Here is a 22,961-nt window from a genome sequence, read left to right on the forward strand (position 1 = left end):
TCATTCAGTGAAATTGTGTTAAGTATTTACTATGTACCAAGCTGTGCTGACTCCTGAGGGCATAAAAGTATAAATAAAATCTGAGCTTCACTGTCATCAAGTTCACGTTCTAAGCTAGGAAGATGGACACAATACTGATGGTCAGCCTGGTAGAACAGAAAGAGCACAGGCAGTGTAACTGAGACATCAACTTTAATAACTACTCAGCAGGGTAACCATGGGTAAGTCACTTAATTTTTCTGAGCCTCAGGGTCCTCGTATGTAGTGATGATTGTAAGTATATTTACTTCTGAAGGTTTTGAAGAAATTCACGTGTCATACTGCAATGTACATGATTTGTAAACAGAAAGGAGGGGTGATTTTTTTTCCCCACGGGATATTTGGCCATGTCTGGAGACAGTTTTGGTTGTCACCACGGGGAGTGTTGGGGATGCTGTTGGGACCCGCCAGGGAGACTGCTGAGCCCTGTGCTGAACAGGGCAGCCCCCACAGCAGAGATTCACTTGGCTTCAAATGTCAGTAGTTCTGAGGTTGAAAAGGCATAGAGGCATAAATCCAACAAATTAGGATGTAGGGTCCACTCCCCTGTGAGGTCTTCCATGGTCTCCCCCCACCCACCACCCACCCCCACCTCTTTGACCTTTGCTCCTACTGGGTCACTCCACGCCAGTCTCAGGGCTTTGCATTTGCTGTGGATTCATCACCTGCAATGTTCTTTCCCCAGGGCATTACTGGCTCCCTCCCTGAACCAATTCCATTCCTCAGAGAGCTCTTGGAGGTACACTCCCCAAAGGAACAGCACCTCTTCATCCTACTTCCCTACCTTTACTCTGCTACATGTGTTTATCGCTACCAAACATCGCATTGCATGTTCATTTGTTTACATATTATCAGTCTCTCTCATAAGAACATAAGCTCCATGGAAACAAGGGTTTTGTTTTGGGTACTGCAAACACAGTGTCTAACATAGAGCTTGCATAGACTCTGAGTCTCTTCACAGAAACACATCTCTCTGTGTTTCTGTGTATAGATTAAAGATCCACCCGGAGAGGCCTTCCTTAGGGCTATGGAAAGGGAAGACCACTGCAGGAAGTTTATGCAGAGGAAAAAAGCCCAGCCATCTTCATTTTTACTAAACTGGAATGAAGTTTACAAATGCACGATGACCTTTTCTTTTTGTCTCTAGAATGTGAAGAAGCAGGCTAGAGTAGGCTACTGATTCTTCCTCTGAAATGGAAAACAAGCTAGAATGTGAGCAGAGAATCTGGAAAGATGGTAGAAGTTTCTTGTGTGTTCTCTTTCCCAGACCATAATTACGTTGAGAAGCAGCCGCTGGGCAGATGGATCCCTGCCAGTGTGTTTTGAATTCCTTCCTGCGAATCACTAATATGCATCATTTATAACAAGGGTGAAAATATTGAGCGTAGCAAGGTTATTTTTGGAATGTCAACAAGATACTACAAATGGTACAAATATTTGCTCTGTAAACATGGCATGTTTCTCTTTCACTCTGACAAGTTTGGGGTTGTTTCCAGGTCAAACACTACAGAGCTTTGCAGGAACAGGCAAGGACTTACTTAGATCTCCTCTGCTCCACATGTGACTTGTCAAGCTCTTCAGTGAAAACCACAGCAAAAGACATCCAAGAAACAGAGCAAATGGTAAAATGTTTAAAAATCACATTGTATTGGTCTGTTTTATTATATTCTCTTGCTTCAATGTTAGAAGTCAAAGAAAATATTTCCTTGGGTTATTCTTTCTATTGGATTCTACAGCCATTATAATAAGTAGATATTTGAATTTCAACTAAGTCATAGAAAGTAAGCACAAGGATACCGATGCCACTGAATTGGAACATTTAGTTGCATTGAACCACTCACTCATCATTAGTGCCTCTTTCCGCTCCTCTTTTCTCAATTACCATTCTCTCTTCTTTTCTGATTTTTCCACTTCTTTTTGTTTTTCTTTTCTTTTTTTCCAATTTTTCTTTAGATAATACTAAATATGAAAAGGATCCCTGATCCTTGCTTTATATTATGGATAGGAAAGAGCATGCCATCTGTCCAGGCCCTTCTAATCCATCCACGGTGACTGAGGGTGGTGTTGAGAAGGATTCTGAAGCTGTGTCTGGGCTCATGTTGTGAGAACAACACGTTGTGAGAAGTCAGCAGTACTTGTCCACAGCAGGTGCCAGCATGGAAGCTGTGTGTTCGCCAATGCTGCCTTAAACGTGTTAAGGCCACATGCTTGGGTTTAAAACAAAAAAACTTAAAAAAGAGTCAGGTTTGATATTTAATTGACTAAATATTCACAGAATAGAAAAAGGATATAAAGGAAAAAAGTATGGGAGAAATTAAATAATTAATAATGTAGATATTAAAATCATTAGAATCGTGTGTGTTTTTTTTTAACTTTTATATTGTCAGAACAAATCTCTCCTTAAATCCCTATGAAAGATGATGAAATTCACATATCTTCCTAAAGACATTATTTACTGAGGAGCGCCTGGGTGGCTCCGTTGGTTAAGCGTCTGACTTTGGCTCAGGTCCTGATCTCACAGTTCGTGGGTTTGAGCCCCGCATCAGGCTCTGTGCTGACAGCTCAAAGCCTGGAGCCAGCTTCAGATTCTGTGTCTCCCTCTCTCTCTGCCCCTCCCCCACTCATGTTCTCTCTCTCTCTCTCTCTCTCTCTCTCAAAGATAAATAAATGTTGAAAAAATTAAAAAAAATTATTTACTGAAATAAATTATACAGTTTCAAAAGTCAGTGAAGGCAATCTAAAAATACATCCAACACTTATTTGGTGTCTTGTAAGTATCAAGAAATGCACAATCAAGAGCAATATAAGTCTTTTCTAGTTAACCCCAAGACTGAATTCATGAGTCAGTCAAGCAGATATGTCTACTGAAATGCCCAATGTAAAAAAACAGCTTTGACCTAATACATTGTTAAAACTTCCAGAGCTTTACAACTAATTGAAATCATATGGCATAAGTCTTAGACATTTAAAGTCTTCAGAAAATCTTAATATAAAACCTACTTTTCTTGCCTCTGTGTTCTCTCAAGATTGAGCAAAGGCTTGTCCAGGCCCAGAACTTAACTCAGGGCTGGGGAGAGATCAAGCACATGAAGGCTGAACTTTGGATTTACCTCCAAGATGCTGACCAGCAGCTACAGAACATGAAGAAGAGGCACTCAGAACTGGAGTTAAACATTGCACAGAACATGGTTTCCCAAGTGAAGGTAGGAATCCATGGGGTCCAGGGGAGATAAAGGCAACTATGACCTATGACCGGCTTATGTCAGTCACTCCTTCAACATTAGTATAGCTATTTAAGGAAGGAGATAGAATCAGAATAACCTTGATTCGAAGCCAGGAAAGGACAGACGAGAAAGTAAATATTTAAATATATTCTCAGGGCTACAGTTAGCTACTTGGATTGAAGGACGTTCACTAGCTAGTTCGTTTCTGAACAAAACAGCTGCGGTTTAGCCGAAAGAGCCAGAAGACTCTGCCACTAAACAAACGTGAAGCCTTATTATTTACTAGCCTTTCGCCACAATATTGCTAAGGCTGTAGGATTGTAAGTGTATCAATTAATTAAATGTATCTAACCTATAAAATATGTATTAATATATGATTAATGTGAAATATATGAATAGGATTTATATTATAGTTTAAATATAATAGAAAATTATTTAAAGTATATTAACTTGATTAGAAGTTGTACCAGATTTTTGACAAACTTTAAGATTTATTTTTGTCTGTGATAGTGAGCCATTTATATTTTCTACTGGAATGTTGTTTGCATATGCAGAAAAAAAAGAATAGAGACACATTTTTTTCTCAAAAGATTTTTAGAAAACCAGGGCTGCACTTAAAGGTAAAATACTGCCTTTTTTCCCTTAATGACTGCAGTATTGTTTCACATTTATCAGTTTCTCTTTATACTTCTCAAAATAACATAGCAAAGGAAAATACCACAGTTACCCTTTGATTCTTACATACTTGAAAATATTCATAAAGAGCTACGATTTTTAGATTTCCTCTTTGTCCTTCATGACCCCTTCATTCTACCTTCTCCAGCTACTTGAAGTGTGTGCAAATAGTATGTCTATGTCTCACTCTGTGTTTATTGGGGGCATGGGAGGCTTATTACATCTAATCTATTTTGTTGTTATCCTTCAGGATTTTGTTAAGAAGCTACAGTGTAAGCAGGCATCAGTGACCGCGATTACAGAAAGGGTGAATAAGTTAACCAAGAAGCAGGAGTCTCCTGAACACAAGGAAATAAGCCATTTAAATGACCAGTGGTTAGATCTGTGCCTTCAGGCTAACAGTCTGTGCTTGCAAAGGGAAGAAGATCTTCAGAGAACAAGAGATTACCATGACCGTATGAATGTTGTTGAAGAGTTCTTAGAAAAATTCACTACAGAATGGGATAACTTAGCCAGGTAACAGCATTTCTCTAGCGGCTCACCAAAACGCTAAGCCGGAAATGTCCTCCTTTTTATAAAAATCAAAAATGTCTTACAATTTAAACATCCTATTGTCTGTCGTTGTAAATACTGATGAAACATTATTAAGAACCTCATGTTGTCCTGTGGATACAGAGTCATGGTTTTCCTCACTCGGTGTTAACGTAACCAGTGAGTAAAAGGAAGATGTTTGAAAAAAAGCACCATTTTCTGCCATGACCTGAAGAGACATTCCAAAGACTATTACATGGTGACTTCAAAGAATATCCGAAGAATATGTCTAGTTTTGTTTAATTATCAGCTATGAGACTATCATCAATTCATGAAATGAATCCTTCTTGAATCTCTGTATTCCATAGGTTTCTTATCATTTCCATAAAGTGTCACATACTATATAATTCAGTCAAGTTTCCTTGTACTTTTGGAATTCTAGAAATTAGCGAACAATCCAAATTCAATCAATGTGTGTCCTTTGTGATTTTGTAGCAATCGAACCCCTCTTACCTTGTTTGAAAAGGATTTCCTTCTTCCCCACATATACTGGGTCATCATATATAAACTTCTGATCACTGTGATTGTTAAAATCCACACTTCTTCTGCCTAGATTTATTAATTTGTAGCAATTAAAACTGAAAACATTATTCTAAACATTTTTTAACGTTATTTATTTTTGAGAGAGAGTGAAACAGAGCACAAGCGGGAGAGGGGCAGAGAGAGAGCGAGACACAGAATCCGAAGCAGGCTCTAGGCTCTGGGCTGTCAGCACAGAACCTGACACAGGGCTCGAAATCATGAACTGCGAGATCATGACCTGAGCCAAAGTCAGACACTTAACCGACTGAGCTACCCAGGCACCCCTAAAAACATTATTCTAGATATAAATTAGAGTGCTTTTTCTAGAAAGAGGTACACTATTTTCTGATTTGTTTACCTTTCCTTGATGCTGAGCATTCTACAAGTCTTTGAGACAAATCTAGCCAGTATCAGTAAAAACCCTTAATTTGGGTTTATAATAGGCTCCTCCATCTGGTTGACAAAGGTACCTCAGACTTCCTAAGTCCCAAACAGAACTCATCAAACTACAGCCCAGCCCTGTTCTTTATGCTTCAGAACTCATTGTTTTGTAATTGAAAGAGACTTATAAGATTTCTTTTATCACATGTGTTTTGTAGTCAAAGGGTTGAGAGTTCTTTACATTTCACACTTACTTTTAAAGATTCCTGATGACAAGCAGACAATACCTAAGTACATAGATGAGTAGCTATTAGAGTTATTGGTTATATCTTACAGATTAAACTATCTGGTGCTTTATTGTTGGAGCTTCTTCTCATAGGAGAGCATATAATTCATGAATGACTTATTCATTTCTTTTAAGAATGCAGTAGATTGGTGTGCTTGGGTGGCTCAGTTAAGTGTCTGACTCTTGATTTTGGCTCAGGTCATGAGATTAAGCCCCGTGTTGGGGCTCAACGTGGAGCCTGCTTAGGATTCTCTCTCTCCCATTCTCTCTGCCTCTCCCCTGTTCATTCTCTCTCTCTCTCTCTCTCTCTCTCTCTCTCTCTCTCTCAAAAATGCAGATCAGTGCTAGTCAATATTTAGTGTTTACACAAATCATCCGGGGATGTTGTTAATATGCAGCTCGTGTTCAACTGATAAGAGCCAGAGGTAGAAGCTAAAAGTTCAGGTCAGATGTGATGGGAGGGCAGCATTAGCCTGAAGAGGAAACACAGAGAAGTATCTAGGCAACTTGTTTTGGTGCAGCTTCTGATATAGAAATATATGAGACATTGGATCAGATGGACTTGACAGATATATTTAGAACTCTGCATCCCAAAGCAACAGAGTATACTTTCTTCTCGAGTGCACATGGAACATTCTCCAAGGTAGATCACATACTGGGTCACAAAACAGCCCTTCATAAGTATAAAAGAATTGAGATCATACCATGCACACTTTCAGACCACAATGCTATGAAACTTGAAATCAAACACAGGAAAAAAGTCTGGAAAACCTCCAAAAGCGTGGAGGTTAAAGAACACCCTACTAAAGAATGAATGGGTCAACTAGGCAATTAGAGAAGAAATTAAGAAAATATATGGAAACAAATGAAAATGAAAATACAACAATCCAAACGCTTTGGGATGCAGCGAAGGCAGTCCCGAGAAGAAATATATGGGTCTTATATTCCATAATAATCACAGAACCTCTTCAATAAACCGTGAACTGAGCTGCTGTAAGCTAAGAACACCCACTTAAAGAAAATGTTCAAGTGTAATTTAACATGGTAGGAACGACCATAGATATTCACTGAAACTAATTTGTCTTTGTATCTTTCAATGTACTGACAGGTCCGATGCAGAGAGTACAGCCGTCCACCTAGAAGCTTTGAAAAAGTTAGCGCTCGCACTGCAGGAGAGAAAGCAGGCTGTGGAGGATCTGAAAGATCAAAAGCAAAAGATGATAGAACATCTGAATTTAGATGACAAAGAATTAGTCAAAGAACAGACAAGTCACCTCGAACAACGCTGGTTTCAGCTTGAGGACCTCGTTAAAAGGAAACTCCAAGTGTCAGTCACCAACCTGGAGGAGTTAAATGTGGTGCGGTCCAGGTTTCAGGAGCTAATGGAGTGGGCAGAAGAACAGCAGCCCAACATCGCTGAGGCCCTTAAGCAGAGCCCCCCACCCGATATGGCCCAGAACCTCCTCATGGACCACCTCGCCATCTGCAGTGAACTGGAGACCAAACAGATGCTCCTGAAATCGCTCATAAAGGACGCTGACAGGGTGATGGCTGACCTTGGCCTAAATGAGCGGCAGATCATCCAGAAAGCCCTTTCTGATGCACAGAGACATGTGAATTGCCTCAGCGACTTAGTGGGCCAGAGACGAAAGTACTTAAACAAGGCCTTGTCCGAGAAAACCCAGTTCCTCATGGCGGTGTTCCAGGCAACCAGCCAAATTCAACAACATGAGCGAAAGATAATGTTCCGTGAACACATCTGTCTGTTACCGGATGATGTGAGCAAACAAGTCAAAACATGCAAGAGTGCGCAAGCCAGCCTCAAGACGTACCAAAACGAGGTCACTGGACTTTGGGCTCAGGGTCGTGAATTAATGAAAGGAGCCACAGAGCAGGAAAAGAGTGAAGTACTGGGTAAGCTTCAGGAATTACAGAGTGTCTATGACACCGTTTTACAGAAGTGTAGCCATCGGCTCCAAGAACTAGAGAAAAGTTTGGTTTCTAGGAAACATTTTAAGGAAGATTTTGATAAAGCCTGTCACTGGCTAAAACAAGCAGATATTATTACATTTCCTGAAATCAACCTAATGAATGAGAGCGCTGAGCTGCACGCCCAACTGGCCAAATACCAACACATTCTTGAACAATCTCCAGAATATGAAAATCTCCTACTTACGCTGCAGAGAACTGGGCAGGCCATATTGCCATCGCTGAATGAAGTCGATCATTCCTACCTCAATGAAAAGCTAAATGCTCTTCCCCTGCAATTTAATGTAATCGTTGCCTTGGCTAAAGACAAGTTCTATAAAGTCCAAGAAACAATTCTTGCTCGGAAAGAGTATGCTTCCTTGATCGAGTTGACAACCCAGTCTCTGAGTGAACTTGAGGACCAGTTCTTAAAGATGAGCAAAGTCCCCACTGACCTGAGAGTTGAAGAGGCCGTGTCTCTTCAGGAAGGCTGCCGAGCCCTGTTGGGAGAGGTGGCCCGCCTCGGGGAAGCGGTGGATGAGCTGAACCAAAAGAAAGAAAGTTTTAGAAGTACAGGACAGCCTTGGCAGCCAGACAAGATGCTGCACCTCGTCACCTTGTACCACAGGCTGAAGCGACAAATGGAACAAAGGGTTGGCTTACTGGAAGACACCTCCAGTGCCTATCAAGAGCATGAGAAGATGTGCGACCAGCTAGAAAAACAACTGCAGGCTGTGAAAACGGAACAGTCCAAAGTGAATGAGGAGACGCTTCCCGCAGAGGAGAAGCTCAAAATCTATCACTCGCTGGCGGGAAGCCTTCAGGATTCAGGAATCGTGCTAAAACGAGTGACCGTGCATCTTGAAGATCTGGTTCCACACCTTGACCCCTCGGCTTATGAGAAAGCCAAGCAGCAGATCCAGTCCTGGCAAGAGGAGTTAAAAGTCTTGACTTCTGCCATTGGCGCAACGGTGACCGAGTGTGAGAGTCGCATGGTGCAGAGCATAGACTTCCAGACAGAGCTGAGCCGCTCCCTGGACTGGCTGAGGAGCGTGAAGGCAGAGCTAAGTGGGCCGGTGTGCCTGGACCTGAGCCTCCAGGACATCCAGGAGGAGATCAGAAAGACCCAGATTCATCAGGAAGAGGTCCAGTCCAGCCTGAGAATCATGAATGCCCTGAGTAACAAGGAGAAGGAGAAATTCACGAAAGCCAAAGAGCTCCTTTCTGCAGATTTTCAGCACACTCTTGCTGAGCTCTCAGAGCTGGACGGAGACGTTCAGGAAGCTTTACGCACCAGACAGGTTGGTTTACTAGGGCCTTCTCGTCCTGTTTTCCACTCTGCTTATTTGTAAACAGTTGTGAGAAATTTCTTGGTTTTTATTTTGGGTTAAAATCGCTTCGTTCCGGAGTTCTTTTTTGATACTATAGTGAGTCATCTTCAACCTGACTTTTAAAAAGGTCCTGATTGTTTAGGTGCCTGGTATTAATCTCACGGGATTCCACATTGACTTTTCCTTAGTTATAACACATACCTCAGTTGTCTCTCACCTTTAGAAGAGATGATACAAGATAGTACTAATATAACCATATGAATATAATAATATAATCACGTATGAGTACACTCATACTAAAATTAATTAATTAGAAATGAATAAGTAGAGATGCCTTTGTTAAACAATCTGAAGCCTGGTATGTCTAAGATTAGCGCTGGAGGCATTATAGAGAGCATGCAGTCCTGACCCCATGCCGAGCCACGTTTCTTGTGGGGTCTCTCACCAATCGCCTCATCTCTTCACCCTTTCTCCTCCTCTGCTCTCCCTTCCCTGCAGCCCAGCAAAAGCAAGCCTCGAAGGTTCAGCATGACTTTATTTGGGGATAACAAAGAAATGGGAGTATGCACAGAACTTCTCAGTTTGACCTCCCAATTGCCCCTTGTTCTGGGGCCTGCAAATTCTGTGTGTTCAAAAATAAGAGATATAAGAGCTCCCAGACTATTCTGTTCTGACTTATCCTTTGGACCTTTTTTTTTTTTCTCTCCCACATCTGTCCTCAGCCCCTGATTCTATGGGATTTCAGCCAGCCATTTAAGTAAAAGATGACTTTCTTTAGGATAACATAATAGCTAAAATCAGTTACTTGATCTTGGGCAAATTACTTACATCCCTTAAATCTCACTTTCTGCTCCGGGGAAGAGGGATAATAATATTTCCCTCTTGGACTTCTATTCTCTGCGTAGGGCCTGGTGTAGACAGAAATAGCCCTCAGTGAATCTTAGCTATCATGTAACTTTATTTTCCACATACATTAAGGTTAACACTAAATAGATTTTTTTTTTTTAATTTTAACATTTGGGTAAAATCTTACTAAACGTCATCAGCTAAAGTTCTGACTTCTCAAACTATAGTCTATTTAGTGTATTTTTTTCCCTTTCATGTTGATTCAAGGTCATTGTTAATTTTTTTTTTTTTTTTTTTTTTAATTTTCCCTATAGCTATAGCTATAGAGCATTTAACCTAGAGTGAAGAATCAGGACAGAAGTTACCTGGAGTTTTCATTCTCGAGAAACATCTGTTCTATAAGCTTGCATCTGTTGATCTGATGATTTTTGAACCAAAATCTCGAATCTGTTAAGGTGATCTTGTGATTGATAGTCTTAATTGATTCTCTTGGCCCATTAACTAAAGGTTGTGGTTCCAGGGGCATTTCTAATCTCCGCCATTGATTCTTTGCTTGTCCATACACATTCTTTCCTTCTTAAGTGCCAATCTTGTATGCACTTTCTGTGTCTGCTTGTACAATGATGGCTTGTCTTGTCCAGTCACAGCTGGCTGGTTACAATGTTTCCTTTCCTTCTGGATTTGAATGGATTTCATTTTATGGGGTCCGCTTTCCATTCTTAAACTTTTCTGTTTCAGTCTCTATTCAAGACTTATGGGCCACTATTTTACTTCCAGAAATTGCTATTTAGTGTGGTGAATGCTAGTTTGGACATTTGGTGTTATTGTACTTCCTTCTCCCCACCCCCATTTTTATTGAAGGTTAACTGACAAATAAAACTGTAAGATATTTAAAGTATATAATGTAATGGTTTGAGATATGTAAACATTGTATAAAAATTTCCCTCATTGAGTGACTTAATACATCCCGCACCTCACCTTTTTGTTTTGGTGAGAACATTTAATTCCTAATGTCTTAGCAAATTTCAATGAACAATCCAGTGTTGTCCACTGTCGTCACCATGTTACACATTAGATCCTCAGACCTCATTCGACTTAAAACTAAAAATGTACACCATCTTACCAACGTCCCCTATTTTTTTCCATCCCCCAACCCCCCAGCAACTACTTGTCTGCTTAATTTCTATGATTTCAACTTTTTTTTTCCTTTAGATTCCACATGTCAGTGAGACCATGTGGTATTTGTTTCTCTTCCGTCTGGCTTATTTTGCTTAGCATTATACCTCCCAGGTTCATCCATGTTTTCTCAAATGACAGGATTTCCTTGTTTTTTAAATAATGTTCATAATACATGTTTTCTTTTCTTTTTTGTAGTTGAAGTATGGTCGATACACATTACATTAGTTTCAGGTATACAACATAGTAATTTGACAAGACTATATATCATGCTATGCTCACCATGAATGTAGTTACCCTCCGTCAGCATTCAACACTATTACAACACCACTGGCTATATTCCCTAAGCTTTTTACCTTTCATCCTCACGACTTACTCATTCCGTAACTGAGAGCTTGTACCTTGCACTCTCCTTCACTCGTTTTGCCCATCCCCCCTGCCCACCTCTCTGACAACCATCATTTTATTCTCTGTATTTAGGGGTGTGTTTCTGCTTTTTGTTTGTTTTTTCATTTGTTTTGGTTTTTGATTCTACATATAAGTGAAATCATGTGTTATTTGTCTTTGACTTATTTCACTTAGTATAGAATCCTCTAGCTCCATCCATGTGGTCGCAAATGGCAACATCTCCTTTTGTTTTTACGGCTGGGTAGTATTCCATTGTGCATATGTACCACAGCTCCCTTATCCATTCATCTGCTGATAGATAAATTTATCATCTATGGGTAGCTTCCATATCTTGGCTACTGTAAATACTGCTGCTATAAACATAGGAGTGCATATATCTCTTGAGTCAGTGTTTTCATTTTCTCTGGGTTAATATTCAGTAGTGGAATTACTGGATTGTATGGCATTTCTATTTTTAACTTCTTGAGGAACTTCCGCACTGTTTTCCGCAGTGGCTGCACCAGTATACATTCCCACCAACAGTGCATGAAGGTTCCTCTTTTTCTAAGTCCTTGGTAACACTTGCTATTTCTTGTCTTTTTGATGCTAGTCATTCTGACAAGTCTAAGGTGATATCTCATTGTGGTTTTCATTTGCAGTTCCCTGATGATTAGTGATGTTGATCATCTTTTCATGTGTCTGTTGGTCATCTGGATGTTTTCTTTGGAAATATGTCTATTCAGGTCCTCTGCCCATTTTAATTGGATTATTTGTGTGTGTGTTGGTGTTGAGTTGTTTAAGTTTTTAAAATATATTTTGGCTATTAGCCCCTAGTTGGATATATCACTTATGAATATCTTCCATTCAGTAGGTTGCCTTTGTGTTTTGTTGATTGTTTCCTTTGTTTTGTAAAAGCTTTTTATTTTGGTGCAGTCCCAACAGCATATTTTTGTTTTCGTGTCCTTTGCCTGAGGAGACATATCTAGAAAAATGTTGCCAAAGCCAATGTCAAAGAAATTACTGCCTATATTTTCTTCTTGGAGTTATATGGTTTTAGGTCTCACACCCAGGTCTCTAATCCATTTTTAGTTTATTTTTGTGTATCACATTTTCTATAGCCATTCATTAGTGAATGAACACTTAGGTTGTTTCCCTACCTTGCCTAGTGAAAAATGCTTCTCTCGACATGGGAGTACAGATATCTTTTTGAGATAATGATTTCATTTCCTTTGGATAAACACCTGGAAGTGGGATTGCTAGATTATATGGTGGTTCTATTTGTAGTTTCTTTAGGAACTTCCATACTGCTTTCCATAGTGGTTGTTATTATACTTCCAGCCAAGTGAGGTATTATCTCACTTTGGTGAATATTCAATCTGTCACATCTTTCAAAGCATATATATTTTTACAAGAGAGAGAAGTTTCAGATATAGTCAAGATACCACTAATACATTTCTTTTTTTTTTTAACGTTTTTTTAATTTTATTTTTGAGACAGAGAGAGACAGAGCATGAACGGGGGAGGGTCAGAGAGAGAGGGAGACACAGAATCCGAAACAGGCTCCAGGCTCTGACGGTCAGCACAGAGCCCGACGCGGGGCTCAAACTCACGGACCGCGAGACCATGACCTGAGCCGAAGTTGGACGCTTAACCGACTGAGCCACCCAGGCGCCCCAATAAATTTCTATTCCACTTCTGGCCTTGTTTATTTATTTTAACTGCCATAATAAAATCTTAATAAGAATAGCAGAAGGAAAAAAAAAAGGTAATAATGAATCGCAGCCACCCCCCCCCTCACAAAATCCACCAACGTATCAATTCATTTGTACACATATATCCACTTGACTGAGGACTGGAAAAGAAATGGAAAAAATTAAACTATTTATGGCAAATACATTGCAATTGAGAGTTGACTGTGTTTGCAATTACTGTCTTTCAGGCTGCCTTGACCCAAATATACAGTCAATGTCAGAGGTACTATCAAGTATTTCAAGCAGCTAACGACTGGCTTGAGGATGCTCATGAAATGTTACAACTGGCAGGCAATGGCCTAGAGGTGGAGAGCGTAGAGGAAAATCTCAAAAGCCACGTGGAATTTTTTAGTACAGAAGATCAGTTCCATAGTACTCTGGAGGAGCTCCAGCACCTGGTAGCCAGCCTGGACCCACTCCTCAAGCCAACTGGAAAAGAACGCCTAGCACAGAAAATGGCTTCCCTGGAAGAGAAGAGCCAGAGGATAATACAGGACTCACATGCCCAGTTGGATCTCTTGCAGAGGTATTAGAGTTGTTTTAGTCTTTATATTTCAGTGAAGTGAAGTTTCACATGGAAAAGAATATACCAATGATGTACATTAGCACCTATATTCCTTCTTCGTGTCATTAGGCATACTGACATTAGAGCTCTGCATAGAAATGTGTGAGTTTATGTTGCTTACTGGCTTTTGTCTGACTTTTTTTCAAGATGTGCACATCAATGGCAGAATTATCAGAAAGCAAGGGAAGAGGTTATCGAATTGATGAATGAGGCAGAAAAGAAATTGTCTGAGTTTTCTTTACTGAAGGCTTCTTCCAGTCATGAAGCAGAAGAAAAGTTGTCAGAACACAAGGTTAGTATTGTTGTTTGAAATGTCCTTTCGTTGTAATTGTAATTATCATTGTCATATGAGAGTTTTAGAAACAGGTCAATAAATTTTCATTTCCACCTGGATGCATGTAAGTATGTAAAGAATGTTAAATATGAAAAGGATTCATTTAGCCACATTCCATAGGTTTTTGAACTTAATTAAATGTTATCACCTTTTAAGGATTCCTGTTGCATTCCTGTTGCATTCCTGTTGAAGTGCATAGCTAGGTTTATAAAAAGACCTTCAGAGAAATTTGCTTCTGATAAGATGTGGCACATAATAAATTTCTGTAAATACATTTTGGTAATAATATAGATAAATTCAAATAACATTCAGACATTAATAACTGAGTCTCACTCCTATATCACAGCAGTATCAGGTGGAATATAATATACTTAAATATCAAATTCAGTTCACTTATATTTTTGCTGCCTTCTGAAATTGGGAGAATGTTATGTCAAGTAGCAAATAAACTTTTCTTTTTAACAAAGAAATAAAATATTTTAATATATCAATTTTTAATAAAGACGCAAATTCACCTTACCTCTTTAAAGAATTCAAGCCTAGGGGCGCCTGGGTGGCTCAGTCGGTTAAGCGTCCGACTTCAGTTCAAGTCACGATATCGCGGTCCGTGAGTTCGAGCCCCGCGTCGGGCTCTGGGCTGATGACTCAGAGCCTGGAGCCTGCTTCCGATTCTGTGTCTCCCTCTCTCTCTCTGCCCCTCCCCCGTTCATGCTCTGTCTCTCTCTGTCTCAAAAATAAATAAACGTTCAAAAAAAAATTTAAAAAAATAATAAAGAATTCAAACCTAAGTCAATTAAAACTTAAGTGTAAAAGTAAGAGTTACCAGAGGAAAATAAATATATGTGGGAACATTTCCTTTTGCAGGTAATTTGGGGATTTGCTAAAATCCGCAGAACTTTTGAAAAATCAATCTCTGCTCATAATGTCTCTTATCGTCTCCGTACCTCAGGCTTTAGCATCAGTAGTTAACTCCTTCCATGAGAAAGTTGTGGCCCTTGAGGACAAAACTTCACAACTGGAAAAAACCGGAAATGACGCAAGCAAGGCAGCCATAAGCAGGTCAATGACAACCGTCTGGCAGCGCTGGACCCGTCTCCGTGCTGTGGCTCAGGACCAGGAGAAGATACTGGAAGATGCAGTAGATGAGTGGACGAGCTTTAACAATAAGGTAACTTCCATGACTGAGGGGTTCAAATAGTTGTTTCCTTGCTGACGACTATGTAGTTTGAAAAGCAGCATTTTGTCCTTTTTTTGAAATTGGCTTTATGAAAAGCAACAAGCCTTTCTTTTTTTAAGTCTCTGTTTTAGTGCCATGAAAACCAAATATTGAAACAAAATACATCATGCAATGTGCAATTTAATTCTAAGTTGAGGTCTGATTATTATAACGAGAAAACCAAGCAGTTAAATTTTGAAAGGAATGTAAGTCCAGTTGCCCCCATTTGCTACGCTTTTAATGAAATCTTCTTACCTGGCCCTGAAAAAGCATAAAATACTTTGTCTTTGTCATGAAAATGAGCAAGAATTTTACTCATTTCCCAAATCTTCTATTTAATTCCTTTTGTGTTTTAAAGTAGGTTTCAGTGTTTTTAACTACATCTTCCTTAATGACTCAAGGCACATATTCATGTTAACAGAAATATTGGAAAGAGTTTTTCTTGTATTTGTTTCGTTAAAAAAAAGCAAAACAACTTTTCTGTTATGCAGTCTCTGATCACCCTATTATTTTGAGATTAAATTTTAAAACCCAGAATAAGAGGCAGTCTTCCTTTCCATGTTAAGGAGATTGTTCACATTTGGTCCCTGAAATTTAGAGTTTCTACCATCATCTTTAAGTGCTTCAGTGCCCTAGTGGCAAATATGGCATTTATTGGAATTGGTCTGTCTTTTCAGTTTAGTTTTGAGCTTCATAGTATATGTGTCTGTCATCAGGTTAAAAAAGCCACTGAAACGACTGATCAGCTGCAAGATAAACTGCCGGGAGGTTCAGCAGAGAAAGCCTCAAAAGCAGAGCTCTTAACGCTTCTTGACCATCATGACGCACTCGTTCTGGAACTGGAACAGCAGCAGTTGGCTTTAGGCATGCTGCGGCAGCAAGCGCTGGGCATGCTTCAGGACGGAGCCCCGCAGCCTCCTGGAGAAGAGCCACCCACTGTCCAGGAGATCACCGCAATGCAAGACCGGTGCCTGAAGTAACTATACACCTGCTCTCATTCTCTCTTACTAAACTTGGCCATGACCCAAAGGGATAAGTGTGGTATTAGAGTCTGGGGATGCTCCATCATGCCGCCTGAGAACCGTGGAGAACTATTCCCGTCATCCCTGCTTTTCAGCTTTCTTAACTCTTTAGTCATTTATCTGACAAATATATACTAGTAGGATTTAGAAACATAGTGATGAGCTGTACAGATTCAGTGTCTACCTTCATGCAGTTTACCCTCAAACGGCAGAGACAGACAACTACAGAGGCGTTTAGGTAGAGCATGGAAAGAGTGGTAAGGGCAAGCTACCCTAGGAGAGGAATCAAGGGAGGCTTCCTGTCAGGAGGAGTACTTACACGGAAGACTGAGCGCACTAGAACTAGTGAAGTGGGAGGAGGGTTTTGCAAACAGGGGAAGAGTATGTAAGAAAGCTTGGAAGTGAGCGTGTCACTTTGAAGGAGCTGTTGGGTGATGGGACAATTCATGAGAAATGAAGCTTGAAAGGTAAACAGTCGAGAGCTATCAAGAACTGCATTTTGATCAGGCTTGGTAACTCATTGGCTAAGTTGGAGGGCAGGGAGATCAGAGCAAGGAGAATACCAAAGTCCAGATAAATAATAGCTATTTACCAATAGTGAACTTAGTGGAAAGAGAAAGTTAATCTGAATGATGCATAATCAGCCTGATTCACTTGTTGAGCCAGAGAAGAAATGTCAATAGATAATTTTATCCTATATTAACTAACGTTACTCATTCATAGCCTATATTCACCTCTTGTACTTACAAATGAATTCAGGGTAATCTGATTTCACTTATTTAACTTTTTAGCCAAGCTTATGTCAATTCAAAAGGATGTTGAACATTATTAATTGCCTAATTTCCAAAGCTTCATACTTTATTTAAAGACTGGCCTCTAATAGCCAGAAACGTTCCAATTACACATTACTTTTAAATGCAGATGATTCTGCACCATTTGAGTAGATTTCCAAAGAGGGTATAAAGAATCAAACAGTCTCCAGTTGACTGTAGATAGGAAAATTCATTGCATTGTAGTGGCCTGGGAGTGTGTCACCTCTCACCTTTCTAGGGATAAATCATTCGCTTCACATGACATCTAATCTTCTGTTGTAGTTGAGCTAAAATTAAGCGTTACTGAATGTTATCTCACAACTTGAGGGTGTGTCTTTACATGCAAAAAAGATATGAGGCTTTACTTTTTTGTTTATGTCTGCTTTTGCTAATACGACGTCATGGATTAGGGATTTCTTTCATTTCAAATCCACTTCTAGTTTCTCCCTTTAATGTTCCCAAAGCATGCAGGAGAAAGTGAAGAATACTGGAAAAGTAGTAAAGCAAGAGCTAAAGGAGCGAGAAGTTGTGGAGACCCAAATCAATTCTGTGAAATCTTGGGTTCAGGAAACAAAGGAATATTTGGGGAATCCAACAATAGAAATAGATGCTCAACTTGAAGAACTTCAGGTATAAAACTCTCCTCATTCCCTATACCCATCATTTAAAAATACTGTCCTGATTTTAATGAGATATATTTATGCTGAAAAAAAATATTTTTTTATTTTGAGAGAGAGAGATAGAGAGAGAGTGCACGTAAGCACATGAGCCAGGGAGGGGCAACCAGAGAGGGAAAGAGAGAGAATCCAAAGCAGACTTTGTGCCATCAACACAGAACTTGATGCAGGGCTCGGTTTCATCAACCTTGAGAGCCTGACTTGAGCCAAAAATCAAGAGTTGGATGCTTAACCAACTGAGCCACCCATATACCCCAAGAGATTTGCTTATATTCAATGAGTATTGAATTAAAACTTTTCATAAATGCACTATATATAAGGCTTTTAGTATTATCTCAAGGAACTTTCTTTTGTTCCGTAAAAAGGGGACATGCTTCTCCCTAGAGACTAAAGAATAGTTTGATTTTTTTTTTAAAGATGTTTCTCTAATTCCACACTTCATATATTGTTCAAAAATACACAGTCTTGTCTCTGTACCCAGAAAAATGAATTTCCTCATCAGGCTTCCAGAAGTTTCTTACTTTGATCTTTTCTTTAGCTTCTCCTAACGGAAGCCACAAATCACCGACAGAGCATTGAGAAAATGGCTGAAGAGCAGAAGAATAAGTACCTGGGTCTTTATTCCATATTACCTTCTGAACTCTCCCTTCAGTTAGCTGAGGTGGCACTGGACCTAGGAACTATCCATGATCAGGTACACGTACGGTCACAGAAGCGTGCCTTTCCATTCTTCTGTAGTTCTTGATATTCACAACCAGGTCTCCATGTCTTCGTAATCATGTCTTCCGTATAAAACAACAATATTAAATTAGGGTTCTTCTGTGGTGGCAAGAAGCACGTCGGATGATCACAGTTGTGAACAATAATGTTATACGATAAAAATAACTTACCTAGTTCACCTTTTTCTTAAAAAAAAAAAAAAGACACAATTTTTTAAAACAAATATATTTCAAGTACTCAACAAAAATTCTTGAGTACCCAGGATCTGCCGGGTACACTTCTAGCTGTTATTTTGGGTTCAGCAAGATGTAAGTTAAGTAGGTGAAGATAGTTGGAGAAAGGGAAAATGAAAGTAATAAATACATACATACATACATACATAAATAAATAAATAAATAAGGTAGAGCCAGGGAAGAAGTTACTACCCAAAATGCATGTTGGTGGATCCTATAATGTCGCTAGAGGAAGGCCCATCAAATAAACTCTAGCTTTTAAATAACCAAAGAAAGGTGTGACACATAATCTAATCCATGTCTATAAATTTTAAAAAAAATTTTTTTTTATTTCTTTTTTTTTTTTTTTTTTTTTTTTCAATTTTGTTTTTTTTTTTTTTTTTAGACAAAGAGATACACATAGTCATTCATAGGACTGAGATCAGAGGGACATTTCTATCATAGATCCCCAAAAGAGGGCACACTTTTACATAGTGAAAATGGCTTTGGGTGCATCTGTATGGAAACATAATGGTTTTTTAGGACCTCCTCGGTGACATAACGCCACAGTTAAGGTAAAAGCAGTCAACAGAGGACAGAGAGAAGGTATCCCACTAATTCTAAAATGCTACACGAAATGCAAAGTAGTATTCCCTCACAGCAAATTATAGAATTCATACAGGTGCACAACATCTTTTGGACCCTCTAATGTATAAAGCAAAGCGTTTTAAAAATTTCATGAAAACTCAATGCCCCTGCATCTAAATGTCTAAATAAACTAAAATGTTATTTTCTATTTTAAGTATTTAATTGGCCTGCTTGGTTTTTCTTCTTAGACATTGGAAGGTCTACTGGGAAGGATGACTTCGCAAGTTCAGATTTTTAAGAAAAAGTTCAAATTTAAGTTTTCTTTCTCGCTGGATAAATTTTCTCTATATCAGAGTTATCCTCATGCATTTCATTTACATTGGCACTCAACTCAAAATAATCAAGTCCAAAAAAAGTATTATTTTAATGGTGTGTTTCCTCTATACTCAAGTGATTTTTTAAAGCCTTCACTTATATAAAGAAAATGTTACTTTACCATTTTCTCTCAAGCATTTCATTATAGGCAGAAATATCAATGTTATCAAGTCATTAGAAACTTGTAAACGTTAACTGTTCCTTTTTCACCTTTCTTTCTATTGGATATGCTTAACACTGTTTTGATATATTATTGGGATGTACTTGGGAAGTTGGAAAAAGAGTTAGCAGATCACCAACATCTACTTACAAAAAAGGTGCTTGGAAACAAATCCAGGTGCTTCTAATTATCTGGAAGGGTTTTCCATTTTATGGAGACAAAGGCCTAAAAGAATTTGTGTTCCGAAGTTAGTAAATGGAGAAGCTGAGATTCAAGCTCTACCATGTACACTTCTAGCTAAAATGAGTATTCTGTAAACATTTGATGTGTAGCCCACTATACATGCAACGCTTGTTCCTTTGCTGAAACAGCAGCAGTAAGGGGTGGTGAATAGCAAGGCCGCAGGAAAGCCATGAGAGCCAGTAACGGCATGTGGCTGGTCTGACAAAGTGCATCGATGCCAAAGTGGCGTTAACCAACTCAAGAGTCTCTTGTCAACACCTTAAGATTGAGGTTTTGAATAGCAATCATGCAGTTTTAGTCATGGTTGGTTTCGTTGTTCTCACCGATTGTTTAGATCCAGGACAAAGTAAGAGAAGTTGAACAGAGCAAGGCCATGAGCCAGGAATTCAGCCGGCAAATTCAGAAGATAGCCAAAGATCTCACAACTATCCTCAGTAAGCTGAGAGCAAAGACAGATAATTTACAACAAGCTAAGATCGACCAAAAGGTAAGGACGGAGAAGTGGAAATATAAGAGGTGCTACTGAATGAATTCCATATATTTTGGAGTTAGTTTATTTTGGGGATATAGACAGAGAAAAAAAAAAACTTTCTTGATTAGCAAGCTTCAGTAAAACCAGATAGTAAAGCATATATATGCTATTATACAGATAATAGCATAGATAACTTACATCATATACCTCATCATTCCAATGGAGCTGTATTAATAAATGTACCTGCACATGCAGGGAAGAGGGGAGAGTGTCAAAAGACCAAATAATTATTGGGGAATATAAATATATAAATTCCAAAATAAAGGATGACCTTGGTGGTGCTCTCACTCTGCTGATGAGTTAAGTGACTAATCCTTTCGGGGTGGGGCAGAAGGAAACATTAGCCTTCTCACTCAGCCTCATAGGAAATAAACACCAGCATAACAAAACCTCCTGTCTGCTCTGCCTTCCTTTTTTTTTTTTTTTAATTTAATTTTTTATTTTTTTAATTTACATCTGCTCTGCCTTTCTAACTGAAGAAACAGAAATGACTTGATCATGTAGAAGTATTCTTTATAATACTTGGCATTTACAAAAAACATTTAAAATATCACCCTTTGATCTTGGAAAAGCTGGAGAAATTTCTGTAGTCTAATGTTCTTTTATTTGGATTACCATCTAGGTGCTAGGAGAAGAATTAGATGGCTGTAATTTAAAATTAATGGAACTAGATGCAGCAGTACAGAAATTCTCGGAACAGAATGGCCAACTGGGTAAACCACTGGCCAAGAAGGTAGGAAAACTGATGGAACTACACCAGCAGACCATTAGACAGGCTGAGAATCGGCTCTCCAAGCTCAGTCAGGTATGTCTTCCAGGCCAGGAATCAAAATCCTCTAAGGTAGAAATTAAGTGTTTGCTTTTTCTTTTGAAAAATAAAAAGATAATATTGACAATGATGAGGGTGGTTTAAGGGTAGATTATTACATACCACACCTGTTTAGTATCCTGAGATTTACATGGAAACTTGCCTTTGTTTTATATCAAACCATATGAGAAGTTCATTGACAAAGGTGGTCATATAGATGAACTTTTGGAATGAATATTTTGTAAACTAGAAAAGCACTTTGTGAAATAAATACTCATCCATTAACATGTTTTATAAAATCAGTTTGGGGTGTATTCAACTATCTTAAAGTTATAGATATATGTGTGTGTGTATATATATATGTGTGTATATATATATGTATACATATATGTTTATATATGTATATGAAATAAAATACGTAGTGCATGTAAATAATATATATAAAGATATGAGACATAGATATATCTATATGTAGATAGATAAGTTCAGGTCACACATTCATCATAGTTATTGACTGTAGACTCACCTTTACAAATTAATTATGTATTTTTTCTGTAATCAGGGACAAGTTAAATCCAGATTGGCAACTAATGAATTACAGTACAGAAATCTGGCATGCTATAATCCCCCCACCACCTCCTTCATCAGTGGAGGTGGAATAAATATGGAAGGAGGGATAGAGAGGCACTAGATAGATGACCAAGGGATAAGAACAGAGCATATTTTTAAAAGAAAGATTATTCAAGCATATTAAGAACTTGAATTTTATCCTAAAGTCACTGGGAAGCCCTTGACAGATTTTCAACAAGGAAATGATTGTTTGTGATACCTTTAAATATCACAGCTGTTATAACAATCAACCCCTAGAATTATTGTATCTAAAGAGAAATAGAAGACTAATTTCTAGCTCACAAAGCAGAGTTTACATATGTTATCTGAATGTTAATGATTTTTTCAGGCAGCATCACATTTAGAAGAATACACTGAAATGCTTGAATTCATTTTGAAGTGGATTGAGAAAGCCAAAGTCTTGGTTCATGGGAAGATTGCATGGAATTCTGCCAACCAACTTCGAGAACAATACATTTTCCATCAGGTAACTTTGGGAAAAATCGTTTTCAAAGAGTGACTAAGAGAGCAATTTGATTTAACTGGCTGGCCTGACAGAAAATGTTGAGGGCCATGACATAAAATTATTGTAGGTTGCAGATAAAAAGAAAGCTAAGGTAGCCCTGATGGCTTGTCCAATGGTTTGAAAGAAAGTGGCTACCCATAAGATTTCATAAGACTGTATAAATAATAGATATCCTCTATCTCCCCTAGACTTTTTTTTTAATAGGAAATGTTAACTCAGTTTTCCCCTAGACTTTTCTTTCTCCAAGACCCAAAAGAATCACCTTTGTATAGGTCTCTCTTTTTTTGCAGCTTCTTTGAAACAATCATACATAGGGATGTGGTGGGAAATTCTTCCCCATGAAGAGATATGACATGTGGAAGATTATAGGCTCCAGACTCAGACT

General features: G+C 38.7%; 1 protein-coding gene across 17 annotated transcripts in view; it reads left to right on the plus strand.

The window, feature by feature from the left end:
* Positions 1-22,961, plus strand: part of SYNE1 (spectrin repeat containing nuclear envelope protein 1) — a 480,816-nt gene that overhangs the window by 278,731 nt on the left and 179,124 nt on the right. For all 17 annotated transcript variants that reach the window (XR_005782621.1, XM_040448857.1, XM_040448858.1 and 14 more), the window contains 13 exons: positions 1,536-1,661; positions 3,066-3,242; positions 4,189-4,454; positions 6,827-8,987; positions 13,366-13,703; positions 13,890-14,034; positions 15,026-15,244; positions 16,009-16,268; positions 17,591-17,756; positions 18,342-18,497; positions 20,436-20,588; positions 21,256-21,438; positions 22,400-22,537. Coding sequence is in view for 16 of the 17 variants with exons in the window: in XM_040448857.1 (XP_040304791.1) it covers positions 1,536-1,661; positions 3,066-3,242; positions 4,189-4,454; positions 6,827-8,987; positions 13,366-13,703; positions 13,890-14,034; positions 15,026-15,244; positions 16,009-16,268; positions 17,591-17,756; positions 18,342-18,497; positions 20,436-20,588; positions 21,256-21,438; positions 22,400-22,537 (4,488 nt within the window). In the remaining variant the exon portion in view is untranslated. The remainder of the gene's footprint in view (positions 1-1,535; positions 1,662-3,065; positions 3,243-4,188; positions 4,455-6,826; positions 8,988-13,365; positions 13,704-13,889; positions 14,035-15,025; positions 15,245-16,008; positions 16,269-17,590; positions 17,757-18,341; positions 18,498-20,435; positions 20,589-21,255; positions 21,439-22,399; positions 22,538-22,961) is intronic.

The sequence above is a fragment of the Herpailurus yagouaroundi genome, unplaced genomic scaffold (assembly GCF_014898765.1).
Source record: "Herpailurus yagouaroundi ecotype Mexico unplaced genomic scaffold, PumYag 198, whole genome shotgun sequence".
Taxonomy (NCBI): domain Eukaryota; kingdom Metazoa; phylum Chordata; class Mammalia; order Carnivora; family Felidae; genus Herpailurus; species Herpailurus yagouaroundi.